The 25,073-nt window shown below is 40.1% G+C and overlaps 1 protein-coding gene and 1 long non-coding RNA gene across 3 annotated transcripts in view; one reads left to right on the top strand and one right to left on the bottom strand.

Moving 5' to 3' along the window:
• Positions 1-7,168: 7,168 nt before the first annotated feature.
• The window catches only part of LOC129455190 (uncharacterized), a 31,521-nt gene continuing 13,616 nt past the window's right edge, over positions 7,169-25,073 (top strand). For both annotated transcript variants that reach the window (XM_073858064.1, XM_073858063.1), the window contains exon 1: positions 7,169-7,330. In XM_073858064.1, the coding sequence (XP_073714165.1) occupies positions 7,169-7,330 (162 nt within the window). The remainder of the gene's footprint in view (positions 7,331-25,073) is intronic.
• LOC141351410 (uncharacterized) lies at positions 7,184-7,875 on the bottom strand. The gene is made up of 2 exons (XR_012359670.1): positions 7,392-7,875; positions 7,184-7,300 (listed from the first exon to the last, which is right to left on the bottom strand). It is a non-coding gene; the product is annotated as an uncharacterized lncRNA (long non-coding RNA).

The following is a 25,073-nucleotide window of genomic DNA, read 5'->3' as shown; positions in this document are numbered from 1 at the left end:
ACCATGACCCCACTGGAGGACGTCTGACCGTAACCCTTCCGGCACAAATAAACGGTTCGGTGGGCAGCAAGCCGGGGGCGTTACCCCTTCTAAGGCTGTCAAAAGCTTCGATTCGACCTCCCATCTGAGCGCGGAGATAATGATTTTCTCCGGTAAAATGGGCTCGGAGTAGCAGTACTATCGGAACGCTCAAAAAGACGGGATAAAGCATCGGGTTTGATGTTTCTGGAACCCGGCCGGTAAGAAAGTGTAAAATCGAAACGACCGAAAAACAATGCCCACCGAGCCTGCCTGGAGTTAAGTCTTTTGGCGGTTCTAATGTATTCGAGATTCTTATGGTCCGTCCATACAATGAAAGGTACACCCGACCCTTCAAGCCAGTGACGCCATTCTTCCAGTGCTAGCTTGACCGCCAACAACTCTCGATTGCCAATGTCATAGTTAACTTCCGCAGGAGATAAACGATGAGAATAATACGCGCAAGGATGAACCTTTCCGTCTGAGGATGCGCGCTGGGACAACACTGCTCCTACCCCCACCTCTGACGCGTCGACCTCCACTATGAATTGACGTAAACGATCAGGGGTAACGAGAATGGGAGCTGAAACAAAGCAGCTTTTCAGTTTGTCAAACGCAACCTCAGCTGCATCTGACCACCTGAACGTCAAACCAGGGGAGGTCAAAGCGGTCAGAGGTGCGGCTAGTTGGCTGAAATTGCGAATGAAATGCCGGTAAAAATTGGCGAACCCCAGAAATCTCTGCAGGGCCTTGCGAGACTCTGGGGATGGCCAATCTACCACAGCCTTAACTTTCTCAGGATCCATGCGAACACCCTCAGTCGAAATGATGTGTCCTAAAAAAGAAACAGACTGTGCATGAAAAACGCATTTCTCCGCCTTGACAAAAAGCCCATTCTCTAGCAACCGCAGAAGCACTCGTCGTACGTGTTGCAAATGTTCCTGGAGAGACGAAGAAAAAATCAATATGTCATCCAGGTAAACATATATGAACTGATCTACCATGTCTCGCAACACGTCATTAACGAGTGCTTGAAAGACTGCCGGCGAGTTCGTGAGACCGAAAGGCATCACGCAGTACTCAAAATGGTGTGGTTCCCAGATGTGATGTGATGAGTGTAATGGGTGCTGTGGTGTGCTTGATAGTGGGTAATGGATGTCCATTGAGGGCGAAGGGCTCAATCTGGTGGGTGAGTGGAATGAACTGTAGCTGAAGCTTACGTGCCAGAGAGCTATCGATGAAATTGCCCTCCGCCCCTGAATCCAGAAGAGCGTGCCCAGTGTGTGACTTCGTGGACCACCGTAGTCTCACCGGGAGGAAGATAGATGTCATAGAGGTCTTCTGTGCGGAGATCCCGCCCGATAGTAGCCTCTGCCTAGCTATCGGGCGTGGTCCTTTTACCGGGCACCGATGACATTGGTGACCCAGCTCGCCACAGTACATGCAAAGTCCCAGGGATCTCCGCCGCATTCTCTCCTCCCGGGGTAACCGAGCTCGACCCATCTGCATGGGCTCCGGATCTGAGATGGACCTGCATCTTCCCCTCTCAACTGGGACGTGGCGTGAGTCCTTCTTCTGGCTGAAATGGACAGGCGTGCGTCAACCCGGATCGCCAAATCCACCAGCCCATTAAGAGAGGTAGGTAACTCCGCCGTAACGATCTCTCGCTGGATCCGATCCGCCAACCCATGCAGAAACTGATCCCACTGCGCCTCCTCGTTCCACCTGCACTCCGCCACCAGGGTCCGGAAGTCGATGGCATAGTCCGAGACCGACCGCTCCCCCTGCCTGAGTTCTGTGAGGAGACGGGCGGCCTCCTTCCCGGCGACGGAGCGATCGAAAACCCTCTTCATCTCTTCGGAAAGCGAGGCGAACGAGGAGCAACAGTTGTCCTTGTTTTCCCATACCGCCGTTCCCCAGAGGGCAGCCTTGCCTGTGAGTAGGGAGAGAGTGAAGGCCACTTTCGTCTCTTCGAGGAGAAATGACTGGGGCTGTTGGGCGAAATGCAAAGAACAATGAGAGAGAAAAGTACGGCAATAGTTGGGCTCACCAGAATACTTCTCCGGGATAGGAAGTCTCGGTTCCGGGTTGAAACTACCCCCTGGAGGTGATGATGATGCGGGCGGTATGGGTGGCGCAGTGAGAGGCGTGATGTTATGAGATCGCTGAGAGAGCTCGGAAACCTTTGCCACCATTGCCTGGACGGCCTTCCGCATGTCTTCAATGGCTATATCCTGATGATCCAAACGGGCCAGAGATCGCTGGAGAAACCCCTCCAAAGCGGACCTTGGTTGTTCTCCTGCTGCTTCCATGTTGGCCAGATTCTTCTGTAATGACTTGTAAGAGACGGAAGCAAACGCAGGTGAAAAATATAACAATGTTTATTAAATGTAAACAAAGAGGGAGTATTCAGAGTCAATGCGGAAGTAATCCAGTCCGGTGTTGTTGAAGGCAATGGTGACGATGACTACGGTGGAAGTTGGTGATTTGAGTGCGACGTTGGTGGAGTGGTGAGCAGTGGTGAAATCCAGGCTGACACGGAACATCCACACGACGACGACGACAATACACATCCAACTGTAACACGTAATCCAGAGCACACGAAACAACCAAGCAACACGGAGACTGAGCAAACATAAGAATCTGGCAGGGAACAGAAAGTCAGGTGAGTATATATGGAGATGATGTAATGATGAACAGCTGGAGCGAGACAATCAACACACAGGTGAAAGGGATTGCTCTAACGAGCACATGGCAGGGGTAAGTGAACAACACACACACACAAACATGACAAGGAGGAAAACAATGGATTTTCCTACCGTGACACTATTTGGCTGGCTTCTGGGAAAATGAACAACATGGAGTGCTTTTGGGGTTTTACTCCTCAGATGACCACCCTGGCTACTGGAATTGCTTCATACAGCGCTTTTCCATTGCATAGTACCCCACGGTTTAGTTTAGTTTGGGTCGGGTCAGCTCACCTCACTTTGGCGTGGTTAGCTTTTTAATTGAGTTTAGTATCACTTCGCAGTGGGAGGAATTATAGGCGTGTCGTTATATTTGCGCTGCATACGGCTGTGACATCATACAAGAGAGAGCGTCCTTGTACATTCCCATACATTTATTTATTTATCAGTCCGCCACAAAATTAAAATTGGCCACCACAAATAGATGTTTACTTTGCACATCGCGTTTAACTACGTATGTCTCACATGACAGTTTCTGTTCAAACACCCGTGGCGTCTGTCGACGGCGCTCCGCTGAGCCTCAATGAAGTTGCATTAAAGCATAAATAATACTGATGGCACGTCGCGAACGTGCCGCCACAAAATTAAAATTGGCCACCACAAATAGAAGTTTACTTTGCACATCGCGTTTATAACTACCTCTGTCTCACATAACAGTTTCTGTTCAAACACCCGTGGCGTCTGTCGACGGCGCTCCGCTGAGCCTCAATGAAGTTGCATTAAAGCATAAATAATACTGACGTGCACGTCGCGAATGTGCCGCCACAAACTGCAAGTCTGGAAAAAACTGTTATGTGTTCCGGATTCACAACCTGTGGATGTTTTTAATCGCTAAAAGGGTGTTTGGAAACTTAAAACAGAGCACAGATGACAACATGTTTGCTCGAGACAGCGCAAGCTAGCAGCAAGCTTAAGCTAAAGCTAATATTTTACATAATAGGATGACGGCGCCGATGACGATTCTCTCAGACCAATCAGTGAACTACAGTGTTTACGCGTCACGTTTGGTATCAGCTCGGGCCGCTTGGAACCCCAACCGAGGTGGTACGAAAAAAAGTATCGGGTACTACGAGGTGATCCCAATGGAAAAGCTCCCAAAAGTAAGCTGACCCGACCCAAACTAAACCAAACCGTGGGGTACTATGCAATGGAAAAGCGCCAATAGACAGAATAGGTGTGTGTGTGTGTGTGTGTGTGTGTGTGTGTGTGTGTGTGTGTGTGTGTGTGTGTGTGTGTGTGTGTGTGTGTGTGTGTGTGTGTGTGTGCAGGCACAGTGTGTCTTTACTTTAACACTTGTGGTCACTTTAAGTTCATGTATATTGTTAAAAAAGCAAAAGATGGTTTTTGTATTTACTCAAAAACAATTAAAATTGGGAAAATTGTGGACTCTTCATTTTTTCACTGTAGCTGATTTGTATATGAGCAATTCCTTGCAAATGTCAAACTTATCACGAAAAGTAACGTTTTTAATCACACTGGTATCTCATATGTCAATACATACATGGTTTAAATATAGTTTGTTCATTGAAGATCCATCCCTTCCCCATTTTTGGGGGTATTATTGCTCCTGGGTAATGCCTTTTAATTTATAGAATTCTTACAGTGTATTGTCTCCCAAAACCAGTGTCCTTTTTGTCACAACCAAAATGCATACATGATTCCCTCATCTAAAATAGAAAATTTAAGTATAGACTGATAGCGGTTGTCTGGACTCTTAACATTTGATATTTAGAAAACTTTAAAAAGGTTGTTAAATGTATTGGTAATGACTGCATTCTATTGAGTTTTCACTACAAATGTCACATCCATAACCCTGGGATGACTCATGTTGTTATTTAGCTTTAAATGCAAAATTCTGATTTCTAAATTAATTTTGTTTATAGTTTTCATTTTAATATAAATTCATTCATTTGATGTTCACATCTGAATATCACAACATAATGTTTGAGTCATTCTCTGAGATGGGTGCCTTTTGGGTCATACTTTTTTTAGAATATATACCTTAAATAGTTATATTTTTGTTCATTTCATGTGATAGTGGATTAGTCAAACCTTTAAGAAAATACATTTTCCCACCTCAGGCATGAAATTCTAATCAATATTGAGTGTTTTTTCCACTTGGACTTGGACCCTGTTTAAATATGATTTAAAACGATTTTCAAGTAAATTCTTGTAGAAGCTTTTCAATGAGATGTCCCTTGTTTGATATCATTTATTGCATGTAGAATTTTTTTTAATACTCACCATTTGAATACCAAATCAGGTCATGAAAACTGTATCTAACATTGGTCTTCATATCTTATCACAAAATATGCATTAACATTAGAATTTAATCAGGCTTTCATATTTTTTCAGACTGTCCTATAAATTCTGCACACAGCAAAACAAACATTGACCTAATTTGTCGTTTCATCACCAAAATATTAATAAAAATTATCAAATAACAGGGTTGAACTCAGCATAACGGGGTTGAAAATGATAACAGGGTTGAAGTGATGATCATCATTTAATATAGCATGGATTTCTTACCTGTAAAATTAATGATATCACATTCAATAAAATTGTATTTTATTAAAGTTGGCAAAAACAAACAAACATTTTAATAAGTATTTAACATTAAATCAAAAGAATTAAGGATTAATTGATCAAAAACATCAATCGATCTTTCAATTTGGTTTTATTGAACATAAAATACCATAATCGATTATTTCTAACAGGTCACATAACAATATAACAAGTCTACAATTGAGTACTCTACTAAACAGTGTCAAATTTTCAACCCCGTCACAACGATTCAACCCTGTTATAATAAAAATGTGACGGGGTTGAATGTGACGGGGTTGAAGTTTTTGCCTAACAGTAGCTGTAACTCCGTACTTAACTAAGACAGTAGCATCACATGGCATTTAGGAAATCATACAAGTTTAATGTTTTGCAAAAATATTATTTAATTTTTCTTAAACCATTGTTTACTATCATTTAGTAATACAACAGAGTTGAAATGTTGAGCCTGACAATCTTAATCTGACAGTGAAAAGCATGAAATAAATGTAAGAAAAGATTCTGACACTTGCCTTTCTTTGCAGCATGTTCTTCAAGAGACTTGTGTGATATCACTTTCTGGGTGTGATGCCACAGGGATTGATCCGTTATTTTTTATAGGGGGGTAAATAGTATGGCGTGACGGGGTTGAAAACAAACTGGAGGACGTGTATAAATATTGCAATTTCATATATAATTAATGCATTTTTATATACATATGTATATTTTAGTTAAAGTAAACCCATGTATGATTAAATTAGCAGTAACTATTTTGCATTAATTGCAGTTTTTATGTGTTTGATATTCAATGAAAATGTAATGATGGTTAGTGAGGACATGCAAGTATGCTTGTTGTCTACTACTTAGGCAACCCATATCTATAAATTAAAATAAAATAAAAGCATTTTTTGTTGCATTATAATGCAAAGGCACCTGGTTCTATTAATTGACAGTGTTAAAATGCATTTTGTGATTTCCTTTAATTAAAAATCTTTGAAGTAAGTTTGGGGGACTTAAAGGGCACCCAATTCAGAGAATCACTCGTTTACTTTATAAAATGTATGGAGTGTTACATTGGTAGTTGAACTGTAACGTTATAGTTAAAAACAAACATGAACAAAAGGCAGAGGCACTCAAAATATGGGTTTTAATTCCACTGCTATGTTTAAATGTCTAGTGCAAATTGCTGGAGAGAAAGCATTCAGCCCCTTCGTGTCATAAAAACCGTAAAAGCTTAGTATACCGCTTCGGTACAATTATTTTAACTATCACACACTGACATTTTGTGACTATATAAAATGTTATGTATCATAATTTTAAATGTACATACAGAAATGTTATTTTTGGCTTTCATGAATGTGAAAGAAAAAAATATATTTCATAAACCTTATGTTTCTGTTAGTCAAAGTTCACATTCATAAATGTACATTTTCAAAGTGCAACCCCCTTTTTTTTTTAAACATGAGATGTATTTTGAATTTTCTAAAAACCTGAAAGTTATTAGAACAATGGCTGTATCACTTAATCTGGACTGAAAGACTGTTGGACTCTGGCATATTATTTTATTGTTATATGACAATGATGACAATTTGTGTTTGTTTCTTTTTCTGTTCTTTCAAGCATTTAATAAAAAAACCCAATTTTTTTAAACTACTTTTATTATGCGTGAAGATTAGGTGACGCATTTCCGCTCGCCCGCTACTGGAGGTCACGTGTTTCCTGTGGAGCTCCACTCGCCCGTAGTCTGCAGCCAGACCCTTCTCAGACGATCTGAAGTTCTTTAGTCCACCGATAAACCAACTAAAGAAAGAAAGAGTTTGCGTGTTAAGTGTTGTCTTGTCTCGGTGTATTTTAGTGTTGAGATGTTGATGATGAGAGATGTGAACGCGATGTGCTGTAAGTCAGTAGGAACTGATATGTCCATGCTGGATATTGATGATTTCATCACAGAAATCTCGCAGCTGAAGAAAGAGGTGGCGTTACTGGAGGCAAAGCTGAGAGGAGATGAAGGAGTGAAGAGAGAGGTTTGTACAGCTTAAAGAAAAAACACCGTTATTAAGTATTTTACTATGTTCTGGTTCTTACCTCAACTATAGGGCTCGCAAAATCGCTAGCCTGACGTCCCGGGGCTAATGTGCTTTGTAGTCGGGCTATCAAAATGCATCCCCGCCCCTGCCCGTCGGGCTATCTTGACTTATAGGGAGGAAATATATATTTCAATGCTTATGCATTCTATCACAGTATTGGATGGGTAATTGTGGTGTATGAAATTAAGGCATCGGGTATTTAAATTGCGTTTGAGCGCGCGCTCGAGTTTTACTTTCGCTGCAAAGCCGAGCTGTAATCGGGCCTTAAAAGTTAGGCCCGAAATGTTCGGAGCCCGACAGAATGCAGCCCGAACCCGAACGTACATTTAGATTGACAGCTTTTTAAAAGCCCGAACCCGTTTACAGCCCGACATTATTTAAATGTGCGCACACACACAGCTTTTGTCAAGAATGAGAAATTTACACAGGTTTTAACATTATTTATTCATGACTAATAATCTACACGCCACTTGGAAGTTGAAACAAAAGCCCTATTCGGACGGGATTAGTTTTACAGGGGTAGATGGCGTAATGTAATTTTACCACAGGACGTCGGTAATATTAATGGTCAATTCGGACGGGATTAGAAATCTCAGTAAAACATTCAGAAGTGGGAGGGGTAACTCCTTTGCGCAGCGCGTCACCTCTCGTCTTCACGTGCACGTTACCTTGCCTCTTGATATCAGATGTGCAAACAACATGAAACAGACAAGGAAAACGCGAAACACTGTGATTAATTTCAGTTTGGGGAGAACGTCAGTTTCGTAAACAGTTCCGCGAATCTGAGAAGTGAATTTGACTTTTTTTTTTTAAAGTTTGTGTCGTGTTTTATTCAGAAACTGACCTGCCACTGACTTGTTTCCCGTCTAGAACGCAAGTAAATGCTTCTTTAAGCGCTTCTATATTTAAAAGAAACCCGCAAATTGAAAGGAAATGACGCGATTTACGTGGATATTTACAGCTGGTCTATTCGCACTGGATTAGTATTACCTGAGGTAATTTCTCCGGACCTTTTTACAGAAGGTAAAAGACGCCGTAATCTTTACTGACATTGTCCGTAATGATTACTGACATAGAGCATTCGGACTGGACTAAAATCACAGAGAAGCTCTGATAAAAACTTGCTTTACCCCACCTCCCTATGTAAAACGAATCCCGTCCGAATAGTACTAAAGACAAAGAAACAATTTCTAGTGGGTATACGGCGTATACCTGCGTATCACGTAGACTACACCACTGTTTTTTTTTTTTATTGAGTACAAGAATATAAAACACATTAGTCTATATCCTCTGTCTAAATTATGTAAGACTCGATTCATATTTAGGGCGTTTTCACATCTGTAATTCGGTTCATTTGGTCCGGACCAAAAGCAAAAAATGTTACATTGTAACTTTTTTAGCAGATTTGGTTCCATTTCACACCACACTGAGTGCTCTGATCCGCACCAATTGAAACGAACCAAAATTCTGTCATGTGATAAGATCACGAGGCTGAATCTAGCTTCTTATTCGCAGCTTCTTATTGACGCTTTTCGTTCCACCTTAAAAGACGCGACCCTTCCGCGTTTGCAGTTTCTTTTTCACGCACAGCTTAGGGACCGTAGCGCAATATCTCTTATTCGTGCTGTTTTGAGTGATCATGTTTCTTTTGTTACTGTGAGAGTAATATACATTTGAAAATAAACAGAATAACAGAGTCACGAAAGAACACGGATAGTCAGAATGCAAAGACACACCAACATGTTGTAAATCTACATTGTTAAACGTGTCATCTTTGGATTGCATTAATGGATCATCTTAATATATATGTCTTTGTGATGTTTGTGTGGGTGGGTGCTTGCGTGTGTGTGTGTGTGTGTGTGGATATGCGTGTGTGTGTATGTGCGTCTGTGTGTGTGTGTGTGTGTGTGTGTGTGTGTGTGTGTGTGTGTGTGCGCGCGCGCGGGCGTGCTTGCGAGTATGCGTGTGCTCGCGGGTGCGTGCATTTGTGTGTGTGTGAGCACGCGGGTGTGTGTGTGTGTGTGTGTGTGTGTGTGTGTGTGTGTGTGTGTGTGTGTGTGTGTGTGTGAGAGAGAGAGAGAGAGAGAGAGAGAGTGCGCGAGGGTGTGTATGTGTGTGGGGCCGCGCGGGTTGTGTGTGTGTGCGCGGGCGTGTGTGTGTGTGTGTGTGTGCGTGCGGCGCGCACGCGTGTGCGAGTGTGTGTGCGCGGGTGCGTGCTTGCTAATGCGTGTTTGTTTGAAGTTTGCAGATGACTCTAGAAATGATTAATCTATACATACAGAAGCTTAGAGAGCCTGTTGCTTCAAACTGTGGAGATGAGAGTAGATTTCCTGAAGAGCCCCTATCACTCCCTTTCAACATTTTCAAATTTACTGTGCCAGAATTTTTTTTCCACAAGACATCTTCACCTTAAGCAGTTACAGTAGCACATTTGCTCCGACCTTGCTGTTTTAAAATGCAGTATTGTATAGTGCAATATCCCACACTAGGGTTTAATAGGGTTAACTGTGTAAATACACAGTACAATATACATTATATACAGTTTTATATACAGTACTTATAGATATTTGTAAATAACTCTCTCACTTGCTTCTTATCTATATTATTTGTTTTAATTTCTAATTTTACATTAAATGTTGCTATTTGCTGTTTATCTATATACTGTTTGTCTGTAAGTACCAAACTAAAATACATTTCTTGTGCAAGTGTGCATAATTGGCAAATAAAGCTTATTTTGATTCTGGTTCTCTGATACTTATTGTAGCTGTTTATACTTTACAAGACGTAATGACACAACATCAAACTCAATGTGCATTTATTAAACAAATTATTTCTCATTACATAGCACTCTCAAATTACTTTAAAGACGAATTGCATTGTCAGCTGAGTTGTTGGCACTATATCTGAGCTGTTTCCCGGGGGGCGTTTTAAACTTTCACTACAGGGTCACACCCAGTGCTGCTGTCTATCCTCGTGAAAAAATCTGATTTATTTACAGGAACATTTTAAAGTTATGGTCCCATAAACTTGGCATTTTTGACAATACAGTTACAGACACTGCATTTTAACCATATTTGAGATGCAATATCTCAGTTGCCCTCTGGGGTGTGTTTAATATTTCAATGCAGGGTCACACTGAGTCCAAACGTCTATCACCATGCCAAAAATCAGACTTATTTACAGCAGCTTTTTAAAGTTATGGTCACATAAACTTGGTAATTTTGACAATCCAGTTAATAGACATTGCATTTTAAACCATATTTGAGGTGCTATATCCCAGTTGCCCTCTGGGGTGCGTTTAATATTTCAATGCAGGGTCACACTCAGTGCCCCTTTCTATCACCATGCCAAACATCAGACTTATTTACAGCAGCATTTTAAAGATATGGTCCCATAATCTTGGCATTTTTCGCAATACAGTAACAGACACTGCATTTGAACCAAATTTATGGTGCTATATCTCAGTTGCACTCTGGGGTGCGTTTAATATTTCAATGCAGCGTCACACTCAATGCTCCTGCCCATCAGCACACCAAAAATCAGAATAATCTACAGCAGCATTCTAAAGCCATGGTCCCACAAACTTGCCATTTTTGACAAGACAGTTACAGACACTGCATTTTAACCAAATTAGAGGTGCAATATCTCAGTTGGCCTCTGGGGTGCGTTTAATATCTCAATGCAAGGTCACACTCAGTGCTCCTGCCTATCACCATAGCAAAAATCAGAATAATTTACATCAGCTTTTTAAAGTTATGGTCTCATAAACTTGGCATTTTTGACAATAAAGTTACAGACACTGCATTTTAACCATATTTGAGGTGCAATATCTCAATTGGCCTCTAGGGTGCGTTTAGTATCTCAATGCAGGGTCACACTCAGTGCTCTTGCCTATCACCATAGTAAAAATCAGAATAATTTACAGCAGCATTTTAAAGTTATGGTCCCATAAACTTGCCATTTTTGACTAGACAGTTAAAGTAATTACACTTTAACCAAATTTGAGGTGCTATATCTCAGTTGGCCTCTGGGGTGCGTTTAATATTTCAGAGCAGGGTCACACTCAGTACTCCTGCCTATCACCATACCAAAAATCAGAATAATTTACAGCAGCATTTTAAAGTTATGGTCCCATAAACTTGGCATTTTTGACAATACAGTTACAGACACTGCATTTTAACCAAATTTGAGGTGCAATATCTCAGTTGGCCTCTGGGGTGCGTTTAATAATTCAATGCAGAGTCACACTCAGTGCTCCTGTCTATCACCATAGGAAAAATCAGAATAATTTACAGCAGCATTTTAAAGTTATGGTCCCATAAACTTGCCATTTTTGACAAGACAGTTACAGACACTGCATTTTAACCAAATTAGAGGTGCAATATCTCAGATGGCCTCTGGGGTGCGTTTAATATTTCAATGCAGCCCCACACCCAATGCCCCTGCCCATCAGCACACCAAACATCAGACCCACCCACAGCAGCACCTCAAAGCCATGGTCCCATAAACCTGCCATTTTTGACTAGACAGCCAAAGTAATTACACCTCAACCAAACCTGAGGCGCTACATCCCAGTTGCCCTCTGGGGTGCGTTTAATATTTAAGTGCAGCGTCACACTCAATGCTTCTGCCTATCAGCATACCAAACATCAGAATAATTTACTGCAGCATTTTAAAGTTATGGTCCCATAAACTTGCCATTTTTGACTAGACAGTTAAAGTAATTACACTTTAACCAAATTTGAGGTGCTATATCTCAGTTGCCCTCTGGGGTGCGTTTAATATTTCAATGCAGGGTCACACTCAGTACTCCTGCCTATCACCACACCAAAAATCAGAATAATCCACAGCAGCATTTTAAAGTTATGGTCCCATAAACTTGGCATTTTTGACAATACAGTTACAGACACTGCATTTTAACCAAATTTGAGGTGCAATATCTCAGTTGGCCTCTGGGGTGCGTTTAATATCTCAATGCAGAGTCACACTCAGTGCTCCTGCCTATCACCATAGCAAAAATCAGAATAGTTTACAGCAGCATTTTAAAGTAATGGTCCCATAAACTTGGCATTTTTGACAATACAGATACAGACACTGCATTTTAACCATATTTGAGGTGCAATATCTCAGTTGGCCTCTGGGGTGCGTTTAATAACTCAATGCAGCGTCACACTCAGTGCTCCTGTCTATCACCATGCCAAACATCAGACCTATTTACAGCAGCATTTTAAAGTTATGGTCACATAAACTTGGCATTTTTTGACAATACATTTACAGGCATTGCATTTTAACCAAATTTGAGGTGCTATATCTCAGTTGTCCTCTGGGGTGCGTTTAATAGTTCATTGCAAGTTTATGGGACCATAACTTTCAAATGCTGTTGTAAATTATTCTGATTTTTGGTATATTGATAGACAGGAGCACTGAGTGTGACGCTGCATTGAAATATTAAACGCACCCCAGAGGCCAACTGAGATATAGCACCACAAATATGGTTAAAATGCAATGTCTGTAACTGTATTGTCAAAAATGGCAAGTTTATGGGACCATAACTTTAAAATGCTGCAGTAAATAGGTGGGATTTTTGGCGTGGTGATAGACGGGGGGACTTAGTGTGACGCTGCATTGAAATATTAAACGCACCCCAGAGGGCAACTGAGATATAGCAGCTCAAAAATTGTAAATATGCAATGTCTATTAACTGTATTGTCAAAATTGCCAAGTTTATGGGACCATAACTTTAAAATGCTGCAGTAAATAAGTCTGATATTTGGCATGGTGATAGACAGGAGCACTGACTGTGACTCTGCATTGAAATATTAAACGCACACCAGAGGACAACTGAGATATAACACCTCAAATATGGTTAAAATGCAATGTCTATTAACTGTATTGTCAAAATTGCCAAGTTTATGGGACCATAACTTTAAAATGCTGCAGTAAATAAGTCTGATATTTGGCATGGTGATAGACAGGAGCACTGAGTGTGAGGCTGCATTAAAATATTAAACGCACCCCAGAGGACAACTGAGATATAGCACCTCAAATTTGGTTAAAATGCAATGCCTGTAACTGTATTGTCAAAAATGCCAAGTTTATGGGACGATAACTTTAAAATGCTGCTGTAAATAAGTCTGATGTTTGGTATATTGATAGACAGGAGCACTGAGTGTGACGCTGCATTAAAATATTAAACGCACCCCAGAGGACAACTGAGATATAGCACCTCAAATTTGGTTAAAATGCAATGCCTGTAACTGTATTGTCAAAAAATTGCAAGTTTATGGGACCATAACTTTCAAATGCTGTTGTAAATTATTCTGATTTTTGGTATATTGATAGACAGGAGCACTGAGTGTGACGCTGCATTGAAATATTAAACGCACCCCAGAGGCCAACTGAGACATAGCACCACAAATATGGTTAAAATGCAATGTCTGTAACTGTATTGTCAAAAATGGCAAGTTTATGGGACCATAACTTTAAAATGCTGCAGTAAATAGGTGGGATTTTTGGCGTGGTGATAGACGGGGGGACTTAGTGTGACGCTGCATTGAAATATTAAACGCACCCCAGAGGGCAACTGAGATATAGCAGCTCAAAAATTGTAAATATGCAATGTCTATTAACTGTATTGTCAAAATTGCCAAGTTTATGGGACCATAACTTTAAAATGCTGCTGTAAATAAGTCTGATATTTGGCATGGTGATAGACAGGAGCACTGAATGTGACTCTGCATTGAAATATTAAACGCACCCCAGAGGACAACTGAGATATAGCACCTCAAATATGGTTAAAATGCAATGTCTATTAACTGTATTGTCAAAAATGCCAAGTTTATGGGACGATAACTTTAAAATGCTGCTGTAAATAAGTCTGATGTTTGGCATGGTGATAGACAGGAGCACTGACTGTGACTCTGCATTGAAATATTAAACGCACCCCAGAGGACTACTGAGATATAGCACATCAAATATGGTTAAAATGCAATGTCTATTAACTGTATTGTCAAAAATGCCAAGTTTATGGGACCATAACTTTAAAATGCTGCTGTAAATAAGTCTGATGTTTGGCATGGTGATAGACAGGAGCACTGACTGTGACCCTGCATTGAAATATTAAACGCACCCCAGAGGACAACTGAGATATAGCACCTCAAATTTGGTTAAAATGCAATGTCTATTAACTGTATTGTCAAAAATGCCAAGTTTATGGGACGATAACTTAAAAATGCTGTGGTAAATTATTCTGATTTTTGGTATATTGATAGACAGGAGCACTGAGTGTGACCCTGGTTTGAATAATTAAACGCACCCCAGAGGACAACCGAGACACAGCAGCCCAAAAATGGCAAACATGCAATGTCTATTAACTGCACTGTCAAAATTGCCAAGTTTATGGGACGATAACTTTAAAATGCTGCTGTAAATAAGTCTGACGCTTGGCATACTGATAGACAGGAGCACCGAGCGCGACGCCGCACCGAAACACCAAACGCACCCCAGAGGACAACCGAGACACAGCACCTCAAACTTGGTTAAAATGCAATGCCTGTAACTGTATTGTCAAAAAATGGCAAGTTTATGTGACCATAACTTTAAAATGCTGCAGTAAATAGGTCTGATTTTTGGCGTGGTGACAGACTGGGGCACCCAGTGTGAGGCTGCACTGAAACACCAACCGCACCCCAGAGGGCAACCGAGATACAGCAGCTCAAAACCTGCAAACATGCAATGTCTATTAACTGTATTGTCAAAATTGCCAAGTTTATGGGACCATAACTTTAAAATGCTGCAGTAAATAAGTCTGATATTTGGCATGGTGATAGACAGGAGCACTGACTGTGACTCTGCATTGAAATATTAAACGCACACCAGAGGACAACTGAGATATAACACCTCAAATATGGTTAAAATGCAATGTCTATTAACTGTATTGTCAAAAATGCCAAGTTTATGGGACCATAACTTTAAAATGCTGCTGTAAATAAGTCTGATGTTTGGTATATTGATAGACAGGAGCACTGAGTGTGACGCTGCATTGAAATATTAAACGCACCCCAGAGGACAACTGAGATATAGCACCTCAAATTAGGTTAAAATGCAATGCCTGTAACTGTATTGTCAAAAAATTGCAAGTTTATGTGACCATAACTTTAAAATGCTGCGGTAAGTAAGTCTGATATTTGGCATGGTGATAGACAGGAGCACTGAGTGTGACTCTGCATTAAAATATTAAACGCACCCCAGAGGACAACTGAGATATAGCACCTCAAATTTGGTTAAAATGCAATGCCTGTAACTGTATTGTCAAAAATGCCAAGTTTATGGGACGATAACTTTAAAATGCTGCTGTAAATAAGTCTGATTTTTGGTATATTGATAGACAGGAGCACTGAGTGTGACGCTGCATTGAAATATTAAACGCACCCCAAAGGACAACTGAGATATAGCACCTCAAATTTGGTTAAAATGCAATGCCTGTAACTGTATTGTTAAAAAATTGCAAGTTTATGTGACCATAACTTTAAAATGCTGCAGTAAATAGGTCTGATTTTTGGCGTGGTGATAGGCAGGAGTACTGAGTGTGACCCTGCATTGAAATATTAAACGCACCCCAGAGGGCAACTGAGATATAGCAGCTCAAAAATTGTAAATATGCAATGTCTATTAACTGTATTGTCAAAATTGCCAAGTTTATGGGACCATAACTTTAAAATGCTGCTGTAAATAAGTCTGATATTTGGCATGGTGATAGACAGGAGCACTGACTGTGACTCTGCATTGAAATATTAAACGCACCCCAGAGGACAACTGAGATATAGCACCTCAAATATGGTTAAAATGCAATGTCTATTAACTGTATTGTCAAAAATGCCAAGTTTATGGGACGATAACTTTAAAATGCTGCTGTAAATAGGTCTGATGTTTGGTATATTGATAGACAGGAGCACTGAGTGTGACGCTGCATTGAAATATTAAACGCACCCCAGAGGACAACTGAGATATAGCACCTCAAATTTGGTTAAAATGCAATGCCTGTAACTGTATTGTCAAAAAATTGCAAGTTTATGTGACCATAACTTTAAAATGCTGCGGTAAATAAGTCTGATATTTGGCATGGTGATAGACAGGAGCACTGAGTGTGACTCTGCATTAAAATATTAAACGCACCCCAGAGGACAACTGAGATATAGCACCTCAAATTTGGTTAAAATGCAATGCCTGTAACTGTATTGTCAAAAATGCCAAGTTTATGGGACGATAACTTTAAAATGCTGCTGTAAATAAGTCTGATTTTTGGTATATTGATAGACAGGAGCACTGAGTGTGACGCTGCATTGAAATATTAAACGCACCCCAAAAGACAACTGAGATATAGCACCTCAAATTTGGTTAAAATGCAATGCCTGTAACTGTATTGTTAAAAAATTGCAAGTTTATGTGACCATAACTTTAAAATGCTGCAGTAAATAGGTCTGATTTTTGGCGTGGTGATAGACTGGGGTACTTAGTGTGAGGCTGCATTGAAATATTAAACGCACCCCAGAGGGCAACTGAGATATAGCAGCTCAAAAATTGTAAATATGCAATGTCTATTAACTGTATTGTCAAAATTGCCAAGTTTATGGGACCATAACTTTAAAATGCTGCTGTAAATAAGTCTGATATTTGGCATGGTGATAGACAGGAGCACTGACTGTGACTCTGCATTGAAATATTAAACGCACCCCAGAGGACAACTGAGATATAGCACCTCAAATATGGTTAAAATGCAATGTCTATTAACTGTATTGTCAAAAATGCCAAGTTTATGGGACGATAACTTTAAAATGCTGCTGTAAATAGGTCTGATTTTTGGCGTGGTGATAGACTGGGGTACTTAGTGTGAGGCTGCATTGAAATATTAAACGCACCCCAGAGGGCAACTGAGATATAGCAGCTCAAAAATTGTAAATATGCAATGTCTATTAACTGTATTGTCAAAATTGCCAAGTTTATGGGACCATAACTTTAAAATGCTGCTGTAAATAAGTCTGATATTTGGCATGGTGATAGACAGGAGCACTGACTGTGACTCTGCATTGAAATATTAAACGCACCCCAGAGGACAACTGAGATATAGCACCTCAAATATGGTTAAAATGCAATGTCTATTAACTGTATTGTCAAAATGCCAAGTTTATGGGACGATAACTTTAAAATGCTGCTGTAAATAAGTCTGATGTTTGGCATGGTGATAGACAGGAGCACTGACTGTGACTCTGCATTGAAATATTAAACGCACCCCAGAGGACTACTGAGATATAGCACATCAAATATGGTTAAAATGCAATGTCTATTAACTGTATTGTCAAAAATGCCAAGTTTATGGGACCATAACTTTAAAATGCTGCTGTAAATAAGTCTGATGTTTGGCATGGTGATAGACAGGAGCACTGACTGTGACCCTGCATTGAAATATTAAACGCACCCCAGAGGACAACTGAGATATAGCACCTCAAATTTGGTTAAAATGCAATGTCTATTAACTGTATTGTCAAAATTGCCAAGTTTATGGGACCATAACTTTAAAATGCTGCTGTAAATAAGTCTGATGTTTGGCATGGTGATATACAGGAGCACTGACTGTGATCCTGCATTGAAATATTAAACGCACCCCAAAGGACAACTGAGATATAGCACCACAAATATGGTTAAAATGCAATGTCTGTAACTCTATTGTCAAAAATGCCCAAGTTTATGGGACCATAACTTAAAAATGCTGTGGTAAATTATTCTGATTTTTTGTATATTGATAGACAGGAGCACTGAGTGTGACGCTGCATTGAAATATTAAACGCACCCCACAGGGCAACTGAGATATAGCACCTCAAATATGGTTAAAATGCAATGTCTATTAACTGTATTGTCAAAATTGCCAAGTTTATGGGACCATAACTTTAAAATGCTGCTGTAAATAAGTCTGATATTTGGCATGGTGATAGACAGGAGCACTGACTGTGACTCTGCATTGAAATATTAAACGCACCCCAGAGGACAACTGAGATATAGCACCTCAAATATGGTTAAAATGCAATGTCTATTAACTGTATTGTCAAAAATGCCAAGTTTATGGGACGATAACTTTAAAATGCTGCTGTAAATAAGTCTGATGTTTGGCATGGTGATAGACAGGAGCACTGACTGTGACCCTGCATTGAAATATTAAACGCACCCCAGAGGACTACTGAGATATAGCACATCAAATATGGTTAAAATGCAATGTCTATTAACTGTATTGTCAAAAATGCCAAGTTTATGGGACCATAACTTTAAAATGCTGCTGTAAATAAGTCTGATGTTTGGCATGGTGATAGACAGGAGCACTGACTGTGACCCTGCATTGAAATATTAAACGCACCCCAGAGGACAACTGAGATATAGCACCTCAAATTTGGTTAAAATGCAATGTCTATTAACTGTATTGTCAAAATTGCCAAGTTTATGGGACCATAACTTTAAAATGCTGCTGTAAATTAGTCTGATGTTTGGCATGGTGATAGACAGGAGCACTGACTGTGATCCTGCATTGAAATATTAAACGCACCCCAGAGGACAACTGAGATATAGCACCACAAATATGGTTAAAATGCAATGTCTGTAACTGTATTGTCAAAAATGCCCAAGTTTATGGGACCATAACTTAAAAATGCTGTGGTAAATTATTCTGATATTTGGTATATTGATAGACAGGAGCACTGAGTGTGACGCTGCATTGAAATATTAAACGCACCCCAGAGGACAACTGAGATATAGCACCTCAAATTTGGTTAAAATGCAATGCCTGTAACTGTATTGTCAAATAATGGCAAGTTTATGTGACCATAACTTTAAAATGCTGCAGTAAATAGGTCTGATTTTTGGCGTGGTGATAGACTGGGGGACTTAGTGTGAGGCTGCATTGAAATATTAAACGCACCCCAGAGGTCAACTGGGATATAGCACCTCAATTTAGGTTAAAATGCAGTGTTTGTAACTATTGTCAAAAATTCTAAGTTTATAGGACCATAACATTAAAATGCTGCTGTAAATAAGTCTGATGTTTGGTATGGTGATAGACAGGGGCACTGACTGTGACCCTTTAGTGTAATATTATACGCACCCAAGAGGACAACTGAGATATAGCACCTCAAATATGGTTAAAATGGAATGTCCGTACTTGTATTGTCAAAAATGGCAAGTTTATGGGACCATAACTTTAAGATTTTTTCATGAGGATAGACAAGAGCATTGAGTGTGACCCTTCAGTGAAAGTTTAAACGCACCGCAAAAATCAGCTCAGATATAGTGCCTAGAACTGAGCTGACTATGCACTGAGTCTTTAAAATAAATCCAGAGTGCTATGTAATAAGCAATAATTTGTATAATGAATGGACATTAAAAATTGAGTTTTTGTTGTGTCATAACGTCTTGTAAAGTGTAAACAGCTACAATAAGTATCAGAACCAGAATCAGAATCAAAATTAGCTTTATTGGCCAATTGTGCACACATGCACAAGAAATTCATTTTAGTTTCGTACTTACAGACATACAGTAAACTTAAATGGCAAAAAAGCAAAATTTCATGTAAAATTGAAAATTAAAACAAATAATATAGATAAGAAGCAAGTGAGAGAGTTATTTACAGATATCCAACATACAGATATCTTTTTACAGAACTACTGTCTATAAAACTGCATATAATGTACATTATACAAAATGTATTTACAGAGTTACCCTGTTAAACCCTATGGGATATTGTAATATTCAATACTTTAAAACAGCAAGGTCGGAGCAAATGTGCTACTGTAACTGCTTAAGGCGAAGATGTCTTGTGGGAAAAATTTTCTGGCACAGCAAATTTGAGAATGGTGAGAGGGAGTAATAGGGGCTCTTCAGGAAATCTACTCTCATCTCCACAGTTTGAAGCAGCCAGCCTCACTTCTGTAGTAGATTCATCATTTCTAGAGTCATCTGCAAACATCAAACACAAACACACACACACACACGCGCACACACGCAAGCAAGCACACACGCACCCGTGCGCCCGCACACATACACGCACACTCGCGCGCGCGCGCACGCACACACACACACACACACACACACGCAAGCACACACACGTGCGCCCGCACACATACACACTCGCGCGCGCACACACACACACACACACACACACTCACAAGCACGCGCATACACACACACACACACACACACACACACACACAAGCACGCCCCGCGTGCGCTCACACACACACACAAACACACACACACGCAAACATCACAAAGACATACATATTGGGATCATTCATTAATGCAATACAAAGATGACACGTTTAACAATTTAATTTTACATTAACATATTTAGTGTATCTTTACATTCTGACACCATATTTTCTTTCATAACTCTGTTATTCTGTTTATTTTCAAATGTATATTACTCTCAAAGTAACAAAATAAACATAATCACTCAAAACAGCACGAATAAGAGATAATGGGCTACGGTCCCTAAGCTGTGCGTGAAAAAGAAACTGCTAACGCGGAAGCGTCGCGTCTTTTAAGGTGGAACGACAAGCGTCAATAAGAAGCTGCGAATAAGAAGCTAGATTCAGCCTCGTGATAAGATCAACATCACTCATTGGCCACATGTATTTGAACGTATTTCCTAAACGGCTTCACGATTGGTCAGAATCAACGTGCGGGGAACCCCCGGAAGTAAACAAAAGAAGCATAATACAGCAGACATCATGGATAGACGGCTGCGCGCTGTAATTATGTCTCCGTGGTTGCTATACGTAGTTTGTATACAGTACTCTAGACAAACTGTTCATTTTCAGAATGAATCGCGGATGCGGCTTGAAAACAACAGTTTAATGCACTACAAACGGCGAAGACAAAAAATTTCCGAGGCTCCGCCCGCACCTCCTCGCAACTCCAGGTATGTCCGCGATTTGTCATTGTGATAATATTGCTATTAAAAACTGTCAACAAACACTTCCTCATCCGATAATGCACTGCGGAGCTGACTACGGCAGCTAGTTTAGTCCAAAATGCGCAGTACTTTTGCAGTTAGGTCGCTTTGATCTCGGATCGTGTTCTCACCACAAACGAACTGCTCTAGAGTTCGTTTGAAAGCGTCTGCAAGCTGGTCTCGGTCCGCTTGTTTGGTCCGCTTTTGGTGCGCACCAGAGTTCGATTGCTGCATTCTCACCTGCCCAAACGAACTGCACCAACTAAGCAATTGAACTCTGGTACGATTCAATCGAACTAAACAAGGCAGGTGTGAAAACCCCCTTAGTTATACATTGAAAAACCTACTCACCAAGATTAGGCTACATGTTTTTGATGAGGAAAATCATTAAATCCACTGTAAATGAATTCAGCGCGATCCTGCGCTACTTATTTGAACTTGACCGCTCATTTACCTCACAAAGCCGGAGCGGAAGCCCGAGCCCGCCCCGAGCCCGTGTAAAATGTTAGAAATGAAGCCCGACGGGTCCCGTCGGGTTCGGGCAAAGATCTTCAGCTCTACGCAGTACGGGAAGCAATCCGATTTGTCACGGATTTGTTGTGCAAAATCCTCTTACTTCGTCCTGTCAGTTATTAACGTTACTATCCTCACGTCAAAAATAAATCTCTCGCAGCAAGCTTCAAAGTGTACTGGAAGTGAAGAGATTTACGAGAAAGGCTGCAGTATCCGCCTGTTTCTCGAACGCGGAAGTAAGTGATGTGACGTTTTTCCTTTCAGGTGTTGTGTCGAAGTCTGTTCCCCCTATTTTTCCCTTCAGTGTAGTGTTTTTCTGGCGTTTTTATCATGTTATAGGTTTTATTATTTATATACCTGCCCCTTTACCCCTGGATGACCAAAGTGCCCTTTTTGTCAAGGCCTTTTTTTGTAATTAAATGCCCTTTTGTGAAGGCCTGCCCAATCTAACTATTAGTAAAATTAATAAAAAATAATTTAGCCGCAAATAAAATTAGTCACATGATGACGTATTGACCTTTCATTGGACAGGACAATCTCTTTAGGGACGATAGCTCACAGCGCTAGCAGCGTCCACACGTGCAGGACACGGTGCGCAGTACAGGGAGGATCCCCCTCGAGCCGGCATTGAACCGAAGCGGTATGCTTGTAATATTATTTTTATTTTACAAGAACAACGTGAGGAGAGCATGCACAGCTTTTGTTTATTGCTGTCTGTGTGTATTAACATCTCTAGAACGTTAGATGCAAACAGGGCTCTCAAGTCTCACGCATTCGGCTTGAGACACACGCATTTCAGCCATCACACGTCATTGCATTTCTCACGCTGAAAAGAAAACATTCTTCCCATATAAAACAATGGATGAAGCAAAGGCAGGGACGTTCTGCCGGGAGTTCATACAGGTTGCTGTCTCGAGTTTTTAGGTGTGCTCAACTTCACGCAGCAATGCAAGAACCGAAACGCACATGACATCAAAGTACCGCGAGACATATTCGGGAAATCATACGGAGGAGTTTGATTTCAAATCGCTCTCGCGCTGTTCTAATGTCATCCACCTGTCACGCGGAGTTTGTTGGAAGAGCAAGATCCGATGAATACGGTAAAAAAAACTCTTAATTTTTGTATCATATTGAATTTACGATTCCTGGGGCCGTATTCACAAAGAATTTTAAGGCTAAAAGTAGCTCCTAACTGGCAAATTTAGGAGCAACTCCTAAAAATAATGGGCGTGTCACTACTAACTTTAGGACTCCTAATTTTTTTCACTAAAAGTAATTCACGAAGCATTTTAGCCCTAAAAGTAGCACCTAAGTCTGGGACAGCTTAAAAGAAGTCGAGAGGACTCACTAAGACCTATTCACAAAGGATCGTAAAATCGCTTAGATGCTGATTAACACATACATGGACAGTTTCACCAACTCAAAAGCATTGCCTTAAAAGCACACTTTAATGTAAGCATATTTTTATGACATTTGTTTCATAATTCATTACATTCATGACAAGCAGGAAGTTTTTAGAATTACATGAAACAATAATGATATATATATTTAATATTGTACGCCAACCTGTTGCCATGCTTGCCCGTTTAAAGGCTGCAATCTCAACCCTTGACTGCGATTGTAATGCATACCACCGCCTCTCGCAGTCGTCCGGGGTCCCCGACATAAGCGGGAATGCTGCATTGATCTGCAAACAAATCCTCTCCCATCAGTGATGCGCGGATCATTTCGGTTCCGAAATGAGCGGGTGCCTGCGGTTACGAGTCATCCAAAAAATGTTTTTTATGATATGCGGGTCGCGGTCGGTCGGGTCGTTTGAAATAAGAATGCCAGTTAACTATTTTAAACAATTACAACTTTAAATAAAATGCGGGCCAGGGAGCGGGTCGGGTATATTTATTTTTTCTTTTTTGTTATTTGAAAACGTTGGTCGGGTGCCGGTTGTTTTGTACATTGACCCGCGTATCACTGTCTCCCACGTCTCACGGTTAGTTTTGCTTGATATCTCAGTGCCGAATTTCCCTTTTATTATGTTTCTTTTTTCCAGCACCAACTGGGACAGCAGCAGTAGCTGATCCTGCATCCAGTTGGGCTTTCTTTTCCGTTTTGGCGAGTTCAATGCAACTTCATTTATTTATTACATTAGGCTTCTTCAATATGGGCAACATTTCCTTGCTTTAATTAGTCTATTTAGGCTAATAGGATGTAAATTAATCAAAGTGTTAATGCAATGTCGTTTTTTATTATTAGGCAATTGTCGGTTTTCATTTGGGTATTAGGCTACCTTGATATAATTTAATTTTATTCACGACTTTTCTTTTATATATGCATTTCGATGGCATTACTATTATTATTTTGTGTAGGAAACAGACATATTTCGATGTTGTAATTGATTTGGTGCGTCCGCGTTATGTTCCGCATGACAGCCCTGTCATCTAACAACCAATCACCGTGGTCATTGCGAGTCAGCTCGTGCATGAGAATTGACGTCATCCATAGCAACGAAGACTCACTCTTAGTTTAGGAGTTATCATTTTTCCTTACTAAAAAGTAGGTCTGAAAGGCGTTGTGAATAACTTTTAAGAGAAAACTCCTAGCTAAAATCTTTTAGTGCGATTTAGGAGTACTCTTAGTGGTAAGATAAAATTCTTTGTGAATACGGCCCCTGGACTCGCCTTTGATAAAAGACAATGGGAGCTGATGTTGGGTAATATAGCCATACTCGTGCTAAATTATTAACTCAGTCAAAAACTCTCCAGCTTTGCAACCAGTTAGTTTACCTGAAAATAAAGTAAAGTACTAGAGGCTTCATGAAATGAATAAAAGGAGAGATGAATGTCATTATTTTATTTCCCTGTCATCAAGGCATCAAAGTGTGCAAAAACACAACACAAACACGATTCAAAAGCTAAAATATGTAGGCTACTCTCTTTGTATACAAATTTCGAACAGGATTAGAATTGAATAGAATTATATTTTAAATATGACAACAAAAACACAAGCCTGTAAACGTAATATCTTAATGTCACAATGCAATATATAATATCATATAATTTCAAAACTGCATATACTGTTGACACAAACAAACACAAAATGAAATGCACTTTAAGTCGTTTTGGATAAAAGCGACTGCCAAATGCATAAATATATAGATATAAAACTCAGTCTATATAG

This window comes from Misgurnus anguillicaudatus, chromosome 20 (genome assembly GCF_027580225.2).
Source record: "Misgurnus anguillicaudatus chromosome 20, ASM2758022v2, whole genome shotgun sequence".
NCBI lineage: Eukaryota > Metazoa > Chordata > Actinopteri > Cypriniformes > Cobitidae > Misgurnus > Misgurnus anguillicaudatus.
This window is presented reverse-complemented; position numbering and strand designations above follow the sequence as displayed.